This window comes from Adiantum capillus-veneris, chromosome 16 (assembly GCF_014529385.1).
Source record: "Adiantum capillus-veneris isolate H3 chromosome 16, ASM1452938v2, whole genome shotgun sequence".
Taxonomy (NCBI): Eukaryota; Viridiplantae; Streptophyta; class Polypodiopsida; order Polypodiales; family Pteridaceae; genus Adiantum; species Adiantum capillus-veneris.
In genome coordinates this window covers 87,345,627-87,365,096 of record NC_140946.1, presented here as the reverse complement: position 1 = coordinate 87,365,096, position 19,470 = coordinate 87,345,627, and the positions used below count along the sequence as shown (strand labels likewise).

The window sequence follows — 19,470 nt, the reverse complement described above, 5'->3', positions numbered from 1 at the left end:
GAATAGCGGGCATCTGCAAACGCTGGCTGAACTGACCGTGCGGCGAGGATCTGCTGCGGGAAGGTGAGATCTGCGAGGTTTGGGGCTGCTCTACGGTGTCTATATGCTGAAAATGCAAAACGCTGATGCAATAGAGGTGCTTATCGCCGGGAATCTGCAAACCGCTAGAAGGCTCTGCAAGTTGCAAAAACGCTAGGCTCGATCTGCTAGAAACTGCTAACGCTAGGGCTAATCTGTCGCGGGGGAAATGATGCGGTGAAGATCTGCTACCGCCAGGACCATGTCGCGATGTCGTAAGGCTGAAATCTGCAAAACGCTAGAGTTTGAGGCTGATCCAAAAACGCTAGGGAAGATTTGGTTCTGCTGCTGAAAAACGCGAGCAGATCTTGCAATGTGCAAAATGCTAGGGCTGATCAGGTCTTCTTCTTCGTCTTGGCTGAAAACCCTATGTTCTCTTGCCGGTCTTGCTGAGAAGGTGCACTTCAGATGGTGTCTGCTGCCTCTTCTGCCAGAAAGTGCTAGCGCTAGGTTTTCTTATATACTGGCTTGGCTAAATTGCCCTACCCAGTTTTCCAACAAAGTCACTTATTAATAATAAGTGAAAAATGGCTAAAATTGGGAAAATAGGTCTGTGCACTGTAAAAATGCTCTTGATGGGTTCTGATGGTAATCTGATGATCATGTTGTGTGCAACCAAAGGATATGCATCTACTCTAAGTGCCTGGACATGCACGGTCTGCGAACAGACTCACACAAGTGCCAAAACACTTCCTAAGCTAACTGAACCCTTGTCATGAAGTAGCTTGTCCACGTACACATAGGGTTAGATGTGCACGTGACATCCTTCAAGATGAAGCACATGCTTCACTCAAGTTAGCGAGTGCGGTCGTTCAAACAACAATGTTATTTTGCTATTGAGAGGCAGTATTCTATTTCTCACACAACGATTTCAAAATGGGTCCAAACTATGAACGGATCTTTTAGTGCAAAAATATTTCTTCTATTTTTGAAAAGATAAAGCCCAACCGACAAGTATCTTTACCTTCGTGACAATGAAAATAACCTCTAGCCCTTTATATAGAAGTCCAACTTGTGTTAATTTTTGTAAGTGGAACTTAGGTTGAAAAGACGCGATTCTTCTTCAAAATTTGCATTGCATTTGCTATCAGCCAAATAATCCCACAAACAACTTCGCTGAACTTGAAAAGACAATATAGCATTCTTTGAACAGCATCACATACTCACTGGTCCTTTAGAAAATTAGTACATACTACAGGAAAAACCTTACATCATGATTATGCAAGTACTAACTTAACATCTATCAGACTGAACATGTAGGAAAAGACCTATTCTTCTGAAATATAAAATTAAGGCAGAGACAAACACCTGACTGGTGTTGATGTTTTCAATGGTCTCTCTTATTTGCTCGCCCATTTGTTCAAGTTCCCTCTCAAGATGTTCGCTCTGTTCAAACCTGCAGAATTTCAAGATTGAGCAAAGCAAATAGCGTAATTTACTTTGAAATAATGCAATCTTGTACTTCAAGCCAAAAATTTCAGGAGACCAACTCAGCCTGATACTAAATGTACAATTCCTTTTCTTCGCATTTGAGAAAAAGAAGAATAGCTGCACATTAACTTTCCACTCTTTCGATTTAAAATCATTCAATGACACATTCCAACTGAGACTAAGCACTTACATCATGTCCCTTACAGCTGAAGGCTCATCTTCAACTATATTCGCACGTTCCTCTTTATAAAACTGAGTAGCTTCCTCATCCATGCTGTCAAGAGCTTTCTCAACCTGCAAACCCATCCAGAGCATTGAGCTTATGATCACATGATCAAAACCTTTTCAGTTACTTTGGTTCATTGCGCAAAACATAACTATTCCATCCTGAAATAGTTCACATAGATCCATAACAGTGGCATACCTGTCGTCCACATGTTCTAGGGTTTTCTAACATTGTCAATAGAGAAAGCCTTTCAGAATAAAGAGAGTACCATCTCTCAAGGTCGACCATGGGCAGCAAATTTTACCAAAACAGCCAGCAATATGAGCTGTATTCATACTACATACCTCATCGAACAGGTTTAATTTGTCAAAGTGGTAACGGAAGATGCACACGAATGATACAAACTGCACTAATAGCTGCTCTTCCAATGGGCAGCCAGCATAGCAACCAGAATGGCAAAATACGTGCACTTTGGGTAATGTACAGTAAACGGCACCTCATAATGTGTCATATTTAGCATTGAAGCAAACATGAAGCATTTCAAGTTCCGCTTTTGCCTTTGGAGCTTGATGAGTAAGATGCGTATTGAAGATAAACTTAAACCTTTTTCATGAATATTCACATTTGAGTTTGGAAAGCACTTCAGCTTTTGACTCCAATAAAGTTTTCACACTGCTCCTTCCTAGAAAATTATATTTTTGTTAAAAAACTCACATATTATACATCAACCCCTTTCACAATAGATATTATAAAGAATCATACGCGCTCTACACACCACGTGCCTTCGGCCTGCTCCCTAACTTGCGTGCGTGAAGTTCCCACCTTCACCGTGCTGCATCACGTCCCACCTTTGCCTAGCCCGCTGTCCCCCCCTGCCTGTCCGCCATCCTACCCGCAGCCAACTGCTAAGTCTAGCCTCTTTACCGCCTTACATAGAAGGTGCTGCCCTTGCAGCAGCGAGCTCACCACGCACCTTTTCCACTAGCCACCTCAAAAGATCTCCCAACACAAAATTGGAGACCGTATTGAGATTCTCTCACACACTAATAGGATGTTCCTACACTCAGTTAAAGTCCGAATGGCTAACGGGATCATTAGCCACTGAGGATGAAGGCAAGTGGAGGACATCATCTTTTTCGGCAAACCACTATTTTCTCATCACAGGAGCATACCTCTATAGTAGTCGCTCACTCTCCTCTCACCATTGGTGACAAATTGATTCTTTTGCTTCCGTGGTATGGAGATTTTCAACAGCCGCTTTTGAGGACCAATGTCAAAACCCGAGTATCCTGTAACAATTGCTTTGCCAAAGCATCCTGCAGAGTTTTGGTTGCCTAATATGTGAGGCAGATTGGTCCTATCTTTTGCATACCTTTCATGTATTCAATACAGATTGAGACAATTGTGCCATCTATTAACGTGGCCACCACCCCTTCCAGTAGGCTTCCACACTTTCCACACAATCACTTTTGAGTCGAAAGGTGTGTTACACTTGCGGAGGAGTGTGGTTGCAAGCAAACAAAACCAGTGCCTTAGGTGTCATGTGATTCAGCATCTGGTAAGGGATTTCCCCAGAGGGCGACATTAGACACAAACTTGTCACAGGGGATTTCAATTGAAACAAACACGGAGAGTGGATCTCCCCGCTACACGGACCGCCTACACACACGCGTCGGACGAACCACCCGACCATAGCCACCATCCGGTAGCTCCCCCGTGCTGGGGCAACGTCCGAGGACGTAGGCGTGCACCCGTAAGACCGAGCGTCCCATACCACCCGGCCTCACCTCCTCGAGGTGACCTCCCGCACTCGTAGCCTCACGGGCTAACCACTGGCACTCTGCCAGTGGGGGTCGATAACTGCAAATGAGGCCTTCGCCTCCCTTTTATAATAATGGCCGGCCACACTGGCCGTGTTCACACTACATCCGGCCGGACACTGGACGCCCATCCCGACGACGTCTGGCCAGATCCCCTCTCCTATGAGCAGGACATAACATACTTCCCCCCTTAAGAACCATTGATGTCCTCATCAATGAAGTGGGGGTAGTGAGCTTTCAGAGCTCTAACTGGTTCCCAAATAGAAAACCTTTCAAATTGACACTTCCATTTAATTAAGTACTCGTCATAAGCCTTTTCGTGCAAATGACGGGTACGATGATCTAAACTGCCTCTGGTTCTGGAGGAATATACTCAGTTTGCATATCTTGCCATACATTTTCCTCGATGGGCACAACAACGTCAGCTTCGCCCAGTTTTACTCTAAGGCAGCTGACATGAAACACTGGATGTACACTAACATCCGAAGGAAGAGCCAGTTTATAGGCAACTTGGCCAATTTTCTTTGTGATCAAGAACGAACCACAATATCTAGCTGAAAGCTTATAATGCTTTCCGGTTCGCATAGTCTTGGAATCCTTGGGTATCTTCAGATAAACCCATTGCTCGAGTCCTTAGAGATCTCTTTTGATTAGCATAAGTAGTGACTCGATCACGAGCCGTTCTTATACTACCTTAGCCAATTCGAATTCGAGCATTCTTGCATGTCATACAGGAAATCACGAGCTTGGCGTTCCTTGACTTTCTCTAAGCCAATAGCAATTGGGGACTTAGGCTCAAATCCATACATCAGCATGAATGGGCTAAATCCAGGAGCAGAATGCTTGCTACTATTATAGGCAAACTCTAACTGTGGAAGATACCTTTCCGAATCAGATTGCCTGTGAAAGACATAGGCTCTTAACATGTCCTCTAATGTCTGATTCATCCTCTCAATTTGTCCGTCGGACTCATGATGGTCAGAAGACGACATACTCAACTTCGTCTAAAGATGAGCAAACACATCTCGCCAAAATCGGCCAGTGAACTTAGTATCACGATCACTGACGATATCCTCTGGCAGACCATACGGCTTATATAGCTGATCGACAAATAAAACCGCCAACTCATGGCTTTTTACTGTCGACTTCGTTGGTATAAACTTCGCCATTTTTGTGAGTCTATCGACCACAACCCAAATGGCGTCATTGCCCCGACTAGTATTTCGCAAACCAACGATGAATTCCATGGAAATCCTCTGCCACTTGGCATCTAGGATTTCCAATGGATGTAGCAGGCCAACATTCTTAAGGTGCTCTGCCTAATTGACCTAACATTGAGCGCATCTCTTCACATAGCCCTCTATGTAAGAGCGCATTCTTGACCAATAGAAATATCGTTTGACCAAAGCCAAAGTTCTTTGGATGCCTGGGTGCCCAGTGCTAGGAACATCGTGGCATTCGCACAAGATCCTTTGTCAAACCTCATCGATTTCCGACACGTAGACTTTTCCATTTCTGAACAATAGTCCACCTTTAATGGAATATTGTCGTAGTCTCGTCTCTCGTGCACGGCTCACTTCGGTCTCCGGATCACCCAAGCCTACACGCGAGTCATGCCCCGCTTCGACCTCATTCCATATCTTGCCAAAATGGCCATTCGAACGACATAGCCCTCGGAGAGAGAGAGAGAGAGAGAGAGAGAGAGAGAGAGAGAGAGAGAGAGAGAGAGAGAGAGATCCGTCGAGATTTCAACAATAGACAAGGCATTAACCTCAGGAATCCTGCTCAGTGCATCGACAACTCGATTGATGGATCCTTTTCTAGAACGGATCTCAAAGTCAAACTCTTGCATAAGCTCAACCCATCTAAGCCTTCCGGCCTCTGAGATCACTTTGATCACAGACATAGCGTAAAGAATGATGATCTGTCCATGCAACAAATGTAGAGCCATACAAGTAGTGTCGCCATTTCCTCAAGGCGTGGACTACGGCGTAAAGCTCCTTCTGATACATTAGATAACGCATCTCAGCGTCAGAAAGTTTCTTACTTTCAAATGCAACTGGATCTAGGTTTTACACTTCCACAAATCCTTTTCTTTTCTTTCCTTGCGTTAGTGATTCCTTTTAGCTTGAACGAAGGTATGGAAACCTGTCTTAGGAACATCTTTCAGTTTGATCCGTATCTGGTGATAGCCTGATCGCAGGTCTATCTTCGTAAAATATAGCGCTCTATGGAGCCGATCTACCAAATCGTCCATACGCGGGAGCGGATACTTGTTCTTATCAGTGAGCTTATTCAACCCTTTGTAATCCACGCAGAAGAGCATAGTGTTATCCTTCTTTCGAGAAAGTAATATTGGCGCTCCCCACGGGGATTTACTTGGCCAAACAAAACCCCTGTCCAGATAATCTTTCAGCTGCCGCTAAATCTCGTCCTCCTCGGTTTTGCTAAACCGATAGGGTTGATTTGAGAAGGGCTGACTACCAGCCACCAACTCAATGCCATGATCTACTCCTCTCGAAGACGGCAAGCCAGGAGGTAGACCATCAGGAAAAACATCCTTGAAATCAGTCATGATTTCTAGAATAAGGTTAGATTCGCCGGAATCCCCAAGTTCCACAGAAGAGCATGAAACATTTTCACGAAATTCAGTGACAGAAGTACCAAGCACTAATGAATAAAACCAAACAGATGGTACACATTGATAAAAGTCAACATCATAAGACTTTGTATCTTTATATATTTCAAAAGCAATAACAACTGGTCTTGTAAAACCATTATTTACAGAATTCTGATTACAAAGCGACACAGATACATGAGGCATGTCCTGTTTAACAAAAACAAGAGAGTGATGTACATAGTCTACATACAATGAGTCTTGTTTATCATAAAACCATGGAATTCCTAAAATAACATCTCCTCTGTCCAGGCGCATGATGTGGAAACCCAGGTTCTCTTTGTAATCAGCTAGCTCGAGCGACAAATCTGGAACCATCCAATTCCATACATCTGTATCATCGCCACGAGCCATCTTCACGCGATACTCATGGTCCTTGTCCAGTGTCCGCAGGCTCAGTTTCTGCACCAATTTTGCATCCACAAAATTGTGTGAGCTTCCATTATCAAGGAGTACGATCATGTCGTGACCATTGTTCTTCTCGGAAAAACGGAGAAGATCATGCTTATCAAACACTTTGGTGCTAAAAGTACAATTAGTGCATGAACTGTGCGCTAGATGATGGATTTCAACTTGAATGACATCAGAGCTACCTGAGATCTCGTGAATCTGAATAGAAGCACGACCTTGCCGTTTCTGTGTCTTCTTCTTCTTGGGGCAATCCTTGATTTGGTGACCCGTCTGGCAACATCCAAAGCAAGCCCCCTTCTTCACTGTATCAACAAGTGAAGCATTTTTGGCTTTCTTCTTCTCCTAAGAAGATCTCGACGGTGATTTTGACTTATGCTGGAATCGGGGTCGCTTCCTCGAAGCGCCCTCACCGGGCTGATGGTCTGCAGTTCTTTTCTTCTCATAGTTCGCTCCATTTATCAAATGGAACGTCCTAGCCTTTGCCACTGCATCCTCGACGTCAGTCGGGGCTTTGTCCTCGATTTAGACCCAATGATAATCTTCATGTAAACCCAACAAGTACATGTGCACAGCGTGCGTGGAATCTACCTTGCAGCAGGTGAGTGCTTCTTTGAAAGCCGTGGTGTACTTATCAAAACATAGAGCTTTCATCGAAAGACTCTGCAGTTTGGCGTAAGCTTTCAAAGGATCCATTTTAGGGAAATCCCTCTTTAATTTCACACAAAAGTCAGTCCACGTCGTAGGCTTCTCTATCATGTCGCGCCACCAGGTAAGCGCCTTACTGCGCAGATAGAGAGGAATCATCTGAATCCTCCGTTCATCATGCTCCCCATGGAGGTCGAAATACGTGGTCCATTGGTGCAGCCAGTTATTTACGGCCAGTTCCGCACATTCTTTCTCCTCCCCTGACAAATTTGTAGTTTTGTATAGAATTGTGGCAGTTGGACCACCCTGTGAACGCCCAAAAGCAACAATCTGCGTCCGCAATTGCTCGAGATAGATTTCACGCTCGGAAATTCGCGCAGTCGTCGATTGAGCCGTATTTTCCAGAGCGGTAAGTCGGGAACTAAGCCCTTGCAAGACCCCTTCGAGAGAGGCAAATCGAATGTTCGTCTAACCGTTCGCGTTTTCCAGAGCGGTAATACGCTGGTCGAAACTCTAGAAAGTACTTGTAATCCATGTGTATAGAGCATGCGTAAACGAAATTTGAACATTACCTAGCGCGTCGTCACGTTGCACATCCGAGCAGGAGGAATCCATGGCAAAATCCTTGAAAGACTGGAAGTTTCACGCGAATTTAGGCCTTTTCTACATTTTTCGATCGCGAGAAGTTGAATTCCCGAAGAGCGCTACGCGTCCACGTAAGCATCTGAAGGCAAGCAGGCGATGGCGTGAGCGCAGGAGTGCGAGCAGGTGAGAGAGAGGAGCGGTGGGAGAGGAGCACAGGACTGAAAACTGAGTTTTGTTGCAAACTCTTAAGTCTTTGTAAGTGAATTCCTAATAACATGCAGGTTTCATATTGATTCTTTTAAAAAACATAAAGTGTCCCCATTTAAAAGAGCCTAGTCCTTGGTACGAGTGCCGCGTGGAAGCAGAGAAGGATACCACATGCATGTGTTTGGGCTTGCGCGTGCCCGTGCCATACACGCGATGAGCCTCCAGCTGAGAGCCATGCTGGAAAACAAACTCCAGCCTGGAAAGCCAGCGCAAGCTCTCTCCCGTTCTCCACAAATCCATACGAAGCACACAGAGAATTACCGAAGCACAGAGAGAGGTAATTCTCTCTCTCTCTCTCTCTCTCTCTCTCTCTCTCTCTCTCTCTCTCTCTCTCTCTCTCTCTCTCTCTCTCTCTCTGCCCTTCGCACAGAGAAGGAGATTATAGAGAGATTTTTTGTTTTCAAGTTACTGTACGCACAATTTAGTCTAAATTCAGCAAATTAATGAGAGATGTAGTGATTTTCATCAAAAACCAGCAAAAGCAATAAAAATCCACCAAATTTCAGCACGTCCGCCTACTAAATTGCTGAATTTTATCAAAAATCAGCAAGAAGCACATTAAATTCACCTGCAAACATGCTCATGAGAAGAAAATAATCGATTAAACAGTTATTTCATCAAAAATTACATGAAATAGTGATTATCCGACTCTAACCAGCCCGTAGGTGTGCACACAGTCCTTCGTGCAGCCAAGCCGGCTCTGATACCATGAAACAAACACAGAGAGTGGATCTCCCGGCTACACGGACCCCGCCTACAGACACGCGTCGGACGAACCACCCGACCATAGCCACCATCCGGTAGCTCCCCCGTGCTGGGGCCAACGTCCGAGGACGTAGGCGTGCACCCGTAAGACCGAGCGTCCCATACCACCCGGCCTCACCTCCTCGAGGTGACTTCGTACACTTCTAGCCTCACGGGCTAACCATTGGCACTCTGCCAGTGGGGGTCGATAACTGCAAATGAAGCCTTGGCCTCCCTTTTATAATAATGGCCGGCCACACTGGCCGTGTTCACACTACGTCCGCCCAAACATTGGACGCCCGTCCCGACAGCGCTTGGGCTAGATCCCCTCTCCAATGAGCGAGACATAACATCAACCCTCTCAACCACAATATACCGAGTAGAGTTTTGCATAAACCTAGGATACTACGGGACAAAATGATAAGAATCAAAGGGGTCAGAGTGAGAATCAGCAGAGGGATTAGAAGCAGCACAATGATGAGCACACATAGAGACAAAGACATGCAAGAAGAGAAGGTCAAGTACTTACATGTCCTTGTTCACAAATGGCTAGTGAGACAAAGGTTTGATGAGGCAGAGCAGCTCTCAAATAGATCACCTTAGGAGAGGTTACCAAATCACAGGAGCAAGCGGACAGACAGACAAAGCACGACGATCAACAGTCACGGACGCAGATCAGGATTAGCTTGAGGTGCCCCAAGTTAGGCCAATACAGTAGGCTGTTGATCCTTTGGAAATTCACTCACAAGTGCCTCTCACAATCCTAAACCCCCTTATAGATGCCATCCAAAAATGCAAAGAAGAAATGCGAGCGACTATGAACAAAATCAACCGCAACCTCCTAGGCACGATAAAGACACTCGAGGATCGCGTGGCAGCCGAGGATGAGGAAATTGCACGACGCAAGGAGCATGAAGAGGTGCACTCACAAAATGCACTTGAAGGAGGAGAACTTCAACCTTCAGTATTGGAAGAACTCAACACCATAAAAGAAGTACAGGCCATAGGAGCAAAACAAAGAAATGACGACCTCTTGAGTGGATATAATTACAAAGACTCAAAAAAGGCAAAGGCAAAGAATCAACCTCCACATGCACCATCGTTAACTTGACACTAGCAATCAAGCAAAGGAGGCGTATGCGTGCCTTACATGTGAGGATTCTGACCTCAAAGACCAAGATAATGTTCATGAAGAGCTCATGTTCATGATGGGGATTACCAAGCCGACGCATACAAGGGCTTGGAGAGTGGGTAATGATGGGTGGGTTGATGTGGAAGTGCACTCCCTAATCACCAATGGTTAGCATTAAGCTATGGAGGGTGAAGCCTTAGCTCAACCATATGTTATGGTTAGGGTTAGAGAGATGGTGATTACGGTTAGGTTATGCCAAGAGCAAGAGCGCGCACACACACACACACACACACACACACACACACACACACACACACACAGAGAGAGAGAGAGAATGATAATGCTCAAAGTGCAATTGATTGATTAGAGAATAGCTTCTATATAGGCTTAGTGCTTTACAATCATTGGCTAGAGAGGTTGTACCCTCTTGCTATTGGACCATGTCAACATTTATCTCTTTCTTGGTGGCTAGAGGGCTTTCCCACATGGTGCCACAAGTTGGGCTTACCCTAACAATTGCTCCGTTAATCCAAACTTGGGGTTTTACAAAGACTTTATGTATTTTGGTTCACATGGCTGACACAATTTTCACACACATAAGGGTATGGTTGCACATAACACAAAAGATATTCCACTCACACAAATTGTCTCCCCTCAAACACAAATTTTCCTTCCCTAAACACAAAGGGTGTAGGCACACGAACATCGGGGTGAGTTCTTGCGGTGCAACAAACCCCGCACCTTAACAAACCTCCACTGGCACAAAAGGGTAAGCACACAAGTCTCCCAATACAAAGGTAAACACACAAAGCTTCCTATCACAAATAAGAGTGACACACAACTGAGTGCACACAGATTCACATGGTTATTGTTGTTTGTAGTTTGGAGAATTTTCTCCCCTACACAAGTCTCCAACAAGTTGTTTGTTTGTTGTCGTTATCTTCATCTTGATGTTGTTGGATTCTTCTTTATCTTCATGCATAGTGCTTTGTTTTCTCGATTTTTGTTGGTCTAAAATGTCAAGGATGCGGCCTTCATGGCCAATGTTGTCATGCACACACATATCATCTTGTGTGCTTGTGTGTGTGTTCATGATTATGGGCGGTCTTACCATATACATGATGTATACGCAGTGTCTAAACCTGTGTGAAGTGCTTTTGGACACAAATGTTGCATACATTTCATACATAGCTTCATGCACTTGTGATGCATTTATATTGGAGTGTGCTTAGTGCTTGAGCATGGTGCTAGTGGTGCTTTTGAGCTTGCTTGGTGAAGGCCGTTTGAATGCACGAAAAATCCTACTTTCTTTGGAAGCTTGAGACCTTGTACTTGAATCTCCTGCTCACGGGAATGGACCCTTGTCAATTGTGTTTGGAGGCAAGCCAGTGCCACCGTGGGAATGGCTCTTATGATGTCGTCCCTTTTTTTTTAAAGGAAAATAGAGAGTTGACTGTAATGTCGAGCGCCGATGCAGAAATGGTTGCCAATTGCTACCGCTATAGCGATTGGTGGTTCGGCTCATAGCCATACATAAGCATGAACGGGCTATAACCACTTTCCGAGCGCTTAAATGCAAGGGCTTATTATGCAAAGCTAAATGCGACTTTCGCTCCTCCTAGTTACCAAAGGGTAGTGGAGCATGCTCTTGCCCAAATGATGATTAGAGAACGAATTTATTGGTAATGCAATCAACAATGCTACTAATTAATGATGTAATGGCGGAGTTTATTAGACCTAGGTGTAAAACCATCAGCTCTGATACCACTTGATCGGTTAGTTGGTGCGGAAGCGTACTCCCTAATCACCAATGGTTAGCGTTAGGCTATGGAGAGGGAATCCTTAGCTTAACCATGGTGTTAGGGTTAGGGTTAGGGTTAGAGAGATGGTGATTAGGGTTAGGTTATGCCAAGAGCAAGAGCATATATGTGTGTGTGTGTGTGTGTGTGTGTGTGTGTGTGTGTGTGTGTGTGTGTGTGTGTGTGTGTGTGTGTGTGTGTGTGTGTGTGTGTGTGTGTGTGTGTATATATATATATATATATATATATAGAGAGAGAGAGAGAGAGAATGCTCAAAGCGCAATTAATTGATTAGAGAGTAGCCTTTATATAGGCTTAGCATTTTACAATCATTGGCTAGAGAGGTTGCACCTTCTTGCTGTTGGACCATCTCAATCTCTTCCTTGGTGGCTAGAAGGCTTTCCCACATGGTGCCACAACTTGGGCTTACCCTAACAGGTAACAAGAAAAGTGAAAGCAAGAGGGAAACTTCACACGAAAGAGTGCTTATCCTCTGCTTCCCCTCCATGGAAGTGAAGGACTTTTTGAAGAAAAGACCCACCCTTAAGAACACGGGTATTTTCCTTGGAGACGGTCTCACACCCTCGCTGATTGCCCATATGAAGAAGTTCATGACATAGATGAGAGTGGCAAGGTAAAAAGGGAAGACTGCTTTTATAAAGATGGGAGGGTGGTGAAAGTGGAGCAACACTCCACATGACCGTGTGAGGCCTATGGGACCACATTGGATAGCAGCCTCAAATTGTAATGAGTCATTTCACCTTGACGCAAGGGCATTTGAGGACAGCTTTACTTGGAAAGACATTGTCTACTACTCAAAGACACGTCAGGCATAGGGATACCTCCTGTCACATGTGACTCGTTACAAATGGGAGACTGCAAGCAAATAAGAACTAGATATGAGCATAGAGGTTGAGGGTAGCAGTTTTGTTCAAGGGGGAGCTACAACCACTCTTACGCATTGTTCGTAATGAGCAGGCCAGATACATTGTGGGTGGGATGAGGAACACACAGATACTTGACAGATATGGGAATACCACATGGCTTCACTCCGGTGACTGACGATGTTTACATTGATGGGATTTACATACGATTGTGCGCAGAGGAACCGCAAAGGCCACTAGAGGAGCTCACCCAAATATAGACAAACATTGCATGATACAGCAACACAAGCATACCACTCTCCCAAGGTCGTTTACAAACAGGTAAAGGTTGTAGTGCCTTGTGTCTACCAAACTTGACCTTCTCACATACTAAACAAGTCCATACAAACTCATCCACATCTCTTCTTAGCCTAGGCCAGTAGAAATTCTAATCCACATCTTTTAAGGTACTATATGGGTAATTGGAGGCCATCTTGGATTAAAAGACTTTGTTGTTGAAAAGATGTCAAGCCATAGAGACAGAGAGAGAGAGAGAGAGAGAGAGAGAGAGAGAGAGAGAGAGAGAGAGAGAGAGAGAGAGAGGTCAACGACACATTATAGTCAAGAGTAGCAACCATGGGAAATCAACGAGCCGATATAGAGAAAAGACTCTACCATCATCTCATGCTCACAGCCATAGAGAAGACGAATCGACAAAGCTTGAAAAAATGCTTCTTCACGTATGAAAGAGATCGAGAATTTGCTGTGAGATCTTGTTGTGCAATTGGTGGTTGCTAAGAAGGAAATCACAAATTCAAAGGTATCTCACTTTGAAGATTTTATTAAAAGTTCTTATTTTAGAGACCCAATTGTGTTTGCCAAGGAATATCTATTAAGGAAGGGCATCATTGGTCCAAACTCCTCTAGAAATGCTATTTTCTTGAAGCCCTATGCAATAGCCTCTTCTCACCATTCATCAACGAAGCTACGTACAAAGCAAAAGCAGAGATTCAAATAAGAAAGATACCTACAAGCTGGGAGACGAGGGTAAAAGGCGCTTGCCTTCATGAGAGAATTTGATTTAGCCTTCAAAGAATCGAAACTTCTCTGACGGGTTTATGTCTCATCAGATATGTGTGCATCTTAAAGAAGTTGCTAGTAAGTGGTATCTAACGCATGTAACCAAGAACATAGATCCTAAAACCGGGGAGGAATTCAAAGAGATGTTTAAATCTCATTTTTTGTCAAGGAATTTCAAGGGTGTGTGCGCAAGTTGGGATAAAATAGACCAGAAAGAGGATAATGTGTAAAGGTATATGTGCCACAAAGTGATGACGTGGCATGACCAACTGGAAGAGAAATGGTCTAGGGGACAAGAGAAAATGAATAGACCAACTTAAAGAACTTATGGAGCACCGGCCGAGGGGCCCAAAACCCTGGAGGACAGAAGCTTGAACTCTTAAAGAGAGATTTCCGTAAATCTCGTTGTCATGCTCATGTGGCAAGCCTTAAAGATTTCCGCATTTTGTGATGGTTGCTTTTGGAATCTTCAGCGCTACCTTTTGAGAGCAGATACTTTTGGGTTGATGTGCTTTTAAGTTAATGTGCTTTTAGAACTGAAGTTTTTCAGTGCCCTGCTTTTAGGCATCCCATGTAAGTTTAAAAGAGCCCTTGGGCCTCTCACTTTGCAGAGCATCTGGACGCAGAGTTTGAGAGAGAGGACCCTCGGAAGTTGTACTTTGTTGTGAGCAATAATAAAGAAATACCGAAAGGGGGCGCCAGTCTTTGGGGCCAGTGCACTTGGGCACGGAACTCTCTCTCTCTCTCTCTCTCTCTCTCTCTCTCTCTCTCTCTCTCTCTCTCTCTCTCTCTCTCACTTTTCGGATCGAGAGAAGCAGGAGTGGAAGGAGAAGCAAGAGGCCAGCAGCCAACACAAAGGAGTACCCACATTCATACCAAAGGCACCCTAATTGACAGGGCGATTGAGCTTAGGAAATCGCGACGACCATGACCAAGATGCAGAAGCACACTTCACCGGAGGAGACTACAACAAAGGATTAGAAGCATTGTAGCCAGACACCCAGAATGCTCCTAAGAAGTTTATTTAATACTTTGTATTTAGTTTTCACATTTATTTTCACACTTTCACACTTTTCACACTTAGTACATTAGTACTAAGGTACCCAGACATTGTAACAGATTCACCACTTTTGTATCAGTTTGGTCTCATAGGTCATTCTGGCCTTTTGAAGACGTTAATATAACATTTCATTTCATTTCATCTCTCTCTCTCTCTCTCTCTCTCTCTCTCTCTCTCTCTCTCTCTCTCTCTCTCTCTCTCTCTCTCTCTCTCTTTCTCTCTCTCTCTCTCAGTTCAATGATTTTGCAGTTTCTCTTCGTGTGTCTACCATTGATTTCTAGCTTGTGTTACCATATACATGTGGTAGTGATGTGTGTGAACACACTAAGACCTCTTTAGGAGGTTTTTTCCCTCGTGCATTGTATATACGCCCATCACTCTAGGGCTATCTATCTTTCCATTGCACACTAAGTAACACACTCTCTATTGTGTGCCTTGAGCTTCCTTCGTCTTCTCCAAGCTGTCTGTGTTTCTCTGCAACCCTAATTCCAACAATTGGTATCAGAGCAGGTCACGTCCTCCCGGGCTTAGTCGCCAGCTGCTCCAGCACACGCCTCCTCACTTTCTCCGATTTCAGTGAGCTTTGGCAAGCGTTCGCATGTCGACAAATATTTTGGAAAAGCTCGTAGAGCTTGGTCTGCTCAGATTTTTGATTTGGACTCATTTCGACCTCCGTTTCCACTACAAGCAGTACTGCACACGCTATTTCGTCATTTTGTGCACAATTTATGTCAGTGCCATTTACTACATAACAGGTGCCTTACAGTCTTCTACCGTTTGTGCTATATAGCACAGGTTGTTCCCGCTCTGTTTCTCCTATTTTCGGGCAGTTTTCACATCAGGTGCAACATTTACCATAGCTGACAACAACAACACAGATGTGTTCAAGATGTTTGTTGTTGAGGACGGGTTGGATGGGGACAACTACACTATGTGGGCTTATATGATGCAACATGTTCTTCTGTCAAAGGCTGTCTGGAACATTGTGCAGGGCAATGATGTACGTCCTGGTTCTGAGGCTGTAGGCGATGTTGAGGATGTTGCAGCTCTTGCTGCGAGCATTGCAGCTGTTAGAGTTGTTTTGCCTACGGCTGAACAAGCTCATTGGGATGTTAAGGATGCGCAGGCTCATGCATTGATTGCGTTGTCTGTGAAGCGCACCATTGTTGCTCACATCCGTTCAGCAAAATCTGCAAAACAGGCTTGGGATATTCTAGCAAGTCTTTATGCAAGCCGCAATGAGGCTAAAATTGCTTTGCTGCGTAAAGAGTTGGAGTCGAAGATTATGCATGAGGAAGATGATATGGACACTTTCCTTGCTAGTGTCAAGGATATCAATGAGCAACTTATTTATGCACGTGAAGTTATTTCAGACAGGTCCCTTGTGCAAACTGTTCTTGATGCCTTACCAGATTCTTACGAGACTTTTGCTAGTACTTGGAAACTTATGACCCAAGGAAATCCAGATGGTTCCACTGCAAATGATTGTGTTGTTGATGTTGATGCAGAATGGGCTTCTAGCGCACAGTGCACTTACAATCTTGTTGTCCATAATGCATGCTTGTCAGTTGCTGCAGATTCACATGTGTGGTATTCCGACAGTGGTGCTACAAAGCACATTACCTCACATCGTGAATTGTTTACCTCTCTCGAGTCTGTCCCTCATGGGAATTCAGTCACTTGTGCCAACAACGCCTCTTATCCAGTTCAGGGAGTTGGAAAGATTGTGCTCACTGCTGCTAATGGCAATTCCTTCACACTTGTTGATGCACTTTATGGACCTGGGATCAAGAAGAATCTCTTGTCTGTATCCACACTTGCTAGACTTGGACTTGTCTCAAATTCGTAGATGACAGATGTACAGTTCATGATCTCAGTTTTGGTGATGAAATTGTTGCATATGGGCTTTTGTGCCGTGGGCTGTATAAGCTCACTTTGTATGACAAGTGTGGACAAAATTTTGCAAATGCTGTTGCAAATTCAAGGGCTATTTCAGATGCAAAACTTTGGCATGCACGTTTTGGTCATCAAAATTTTGCCAGTTTGCTACGTTTGCAGAAATCTGATATGGTTGCTTCTTTGCCGCCTCTTGAAGCACCTATCAGACATGTTTGTGAAGACTGTATTTTGGGTAAGATGCAACGTTCTAAATTTCCAAAGAATGGTTCAGTTCGGGCCACATGCAGGTTGCAACTTGTGCATAGTGATGTTTGTGGGCCCATGCAAACTCCGTCCTTGGGCAATTACCTGTACTTTGTGACTTTCATTGATGATTACTCCAGGTATGCATGGGTATTTCCGCTTAAAGCAAAGTCCGGAGTTTTTATGTCCTTCAAACAATTTCTGGCTATGGCTGAATATGTCTCGAAATGTACTATGGGCACCCTCTACTCCGATCGAGGGGGGGAGTATATGTCTCATGAATTTAATGCATTTCTGGCTAGTCGTCGGATAAAACACCAATGTACAGTGCCTTATACACCTCAGAAAAATGGTGTTGCTGAGAGAAAAAATAGGTCACTGACGGAAATGGGACGATGTATGGTCAAAAGTCAAGCTTTGCCGCATTCTTTTTGGCTTGAGGCCATCATGTGTGCCACTTATGTACTTAACAGGTGTCCTACGAAAGCTTTGCAGTCTATTACTCCATATGAAACATGGCATGATAGAAAGCCTTCTATTGAGCACATGCGTGTTTTTGGCTCTTTGGCATATGCTTTGGTGCCACAAGTGCAACGCTGAAAATTGGATGATAAGGCTGTCAAATGTATTTTTGTTGGTTATAGTTTTAAAAGCAAAGGTTACAGGTTGTATCATCCGCAAACAAAACGTATTCTGGTTTCTCGAGATGTAGTGTTTGTGGAAGATTCTGTTCAGCCCTTGCTATCATGTACTAGAGACAGTAATGTAAGCTCACAGGACATTTATGACACTTTGTTGCCTCTTTTCAGTGCTGGAAATACGAATGTACGTTCCAATGAGGCAAATGTACAGCCTATGGGGGTTTCTGAAAATGTTTTAGATCAACCTATTACTGATGCAGATGTACATGATGTACTTGATGAGGAAAGGATTGAAAATGAGCAGGCTAGAGGTATGCCAAAATGGCTGGTCCACACTTTGCGTGACAGTAAATTGGATGCACCTTTGTCTAGTCGTACTCCTTCAGGCTCTCGCCATGCATCTTATGCATCAGATTGTTATGCTTTGGCTGTGTCTAGCTTACATGATGTTGAGGAGCCTCTATTTTTTTATGAAGCACAGAATTCAGAAAATTGGATGGCTGCCATGCAATCAAAATATGATGCACTTATAGAAAATGACACATGGACTTTATGTGATTTGCCCCCTGGCAAAAAGGCCATTGGTACGAAGTGGGTTTACAAGTTGAAACACAAGCCGGATGGTGAGATCGATCGCCATAAGGCTCGACTTGTTGCAAAAGGTTATGCACAGCAAAAAGGCATAGAATATGAGGAGACTTTTGCTCCCACTTGTCGTATAACTAGTGTACGTTTTCTATGTGCATTGGCAGCTCATTTTGATTGGGATGTACATCAATCAGACATTGTTACTGCTTTCTTGAATGGTGACATATTTGAGGAAGTTTATGTAACGCAGCCTCGCGGTTTTGTCATAAAAGGACAAGAGGACAAAGTGTGCAGATGTAAGAAGGCTTTGTATGGGTTGATGCAATCTTCTCATGCTTGGTATGAGAAAGTTAACACTCATTTGGTTAAACGAGGCTTTCGTAACAGTCCAACACAAAGCACATTGTATGTAAAGCGTGAGGGTGATGTACTTCTCATTGTGGTTCTTTATGTTGATGATTTGCTGATCACTGGACCAAATGAGAGACATATTGCTGAATTTAAGGCTGATTTGAATGCTACTTTCAAGATGAAAGATTTGGGGCTGTTGCATCATTCCTTGGGTATACAGTTTACGCAGTGTGATGGTGGTATTGCCTTGTGTCAGAAAAGTTACATAGAGACATTGCTATGTAAGTTTGGACTTGAGGATTGCAAACCTATTGCCGCTCCCATGGAAACAGGTTTGAAGTTGAGTCTACATGATGCTGGCGATCCTACTGATGTCACTCTTTAACAAACTACTGTTGGCTGCCTCATTTATGTATGCAACACGAGGCCGGATATTCAGTTTGCAGTCTCACAGGTCAGCAGATTTATGCATAGCCCAGGGTCTAAGTATTGGCAAGCTGTCAAGAGGATTTTCCGCTACCTTAGTGGCACTTTACATCTTGGCTTGTTTTATCCCAAGGGGGGATCATTGCCGCCAGACTTACATGCTTTTTCGGACTCAAATTGGGCTGGTTGTTTTGACACGCGAGTGTCCACAAGTGGTTTTTGTTTCATGCTTGGCAGTTCATGTATATCATGGTTGAGCAAGAAGCAACCTACTGTGCCCACTTCGAGTTGTGAGGCTGAGTACAGGGCCGTCTTCACAGCTACGGTTGAGTGTGTATCGCTCATACGCCTTATGGCTGATTTGGGTGTTGGATAGGACACTGCCAACACTATCTACACTGACAGTCAGAGCGCATTGGTAGTTGCGAGGAACCCAGTTTTTCATGCTCGCACAAAGCACATTGAGGTGCATTACCACTATGTCAGGGAGAGGCTCTCAGAAGG

At 44.2% G+C, this 19,470-nt stretch overlaps 1 protein-coding gene across 2 annotated transcripts in view; it reads right to left on the bottom strand.

Annotated features, from left to right (window-relative positions):
• The window catches only part of EMB2766 (structural constituent of nuclear pore), a 144,336-nt gene that overhangs the window by 32,700 nt on the left and 92,166 nt on the right, over positions 1–19,470 (bottom strand). For both annotated transcript variants that reach the window (XR_015184593.1, XM_086485251.1), the window contains exons 6-7: positions 1,700–1,803; positions 1,387–1,474 (exon numbers count right to left, since the gene is read on the bottom strand). Coding sequence is in view for 1 of the 2 variants with exons in the window: in XM_086485251.1 (XP_086341377.1) it covers positions 1,387–1,474; positions 1,700–1,803 (192 nt within the window). In the remaining variant the exon portion in view is untranslated. The remainder of the gene's footprint in view (positions 1–1,386; positions 1,475–1,699; positions 1,804–19,470) is intronic.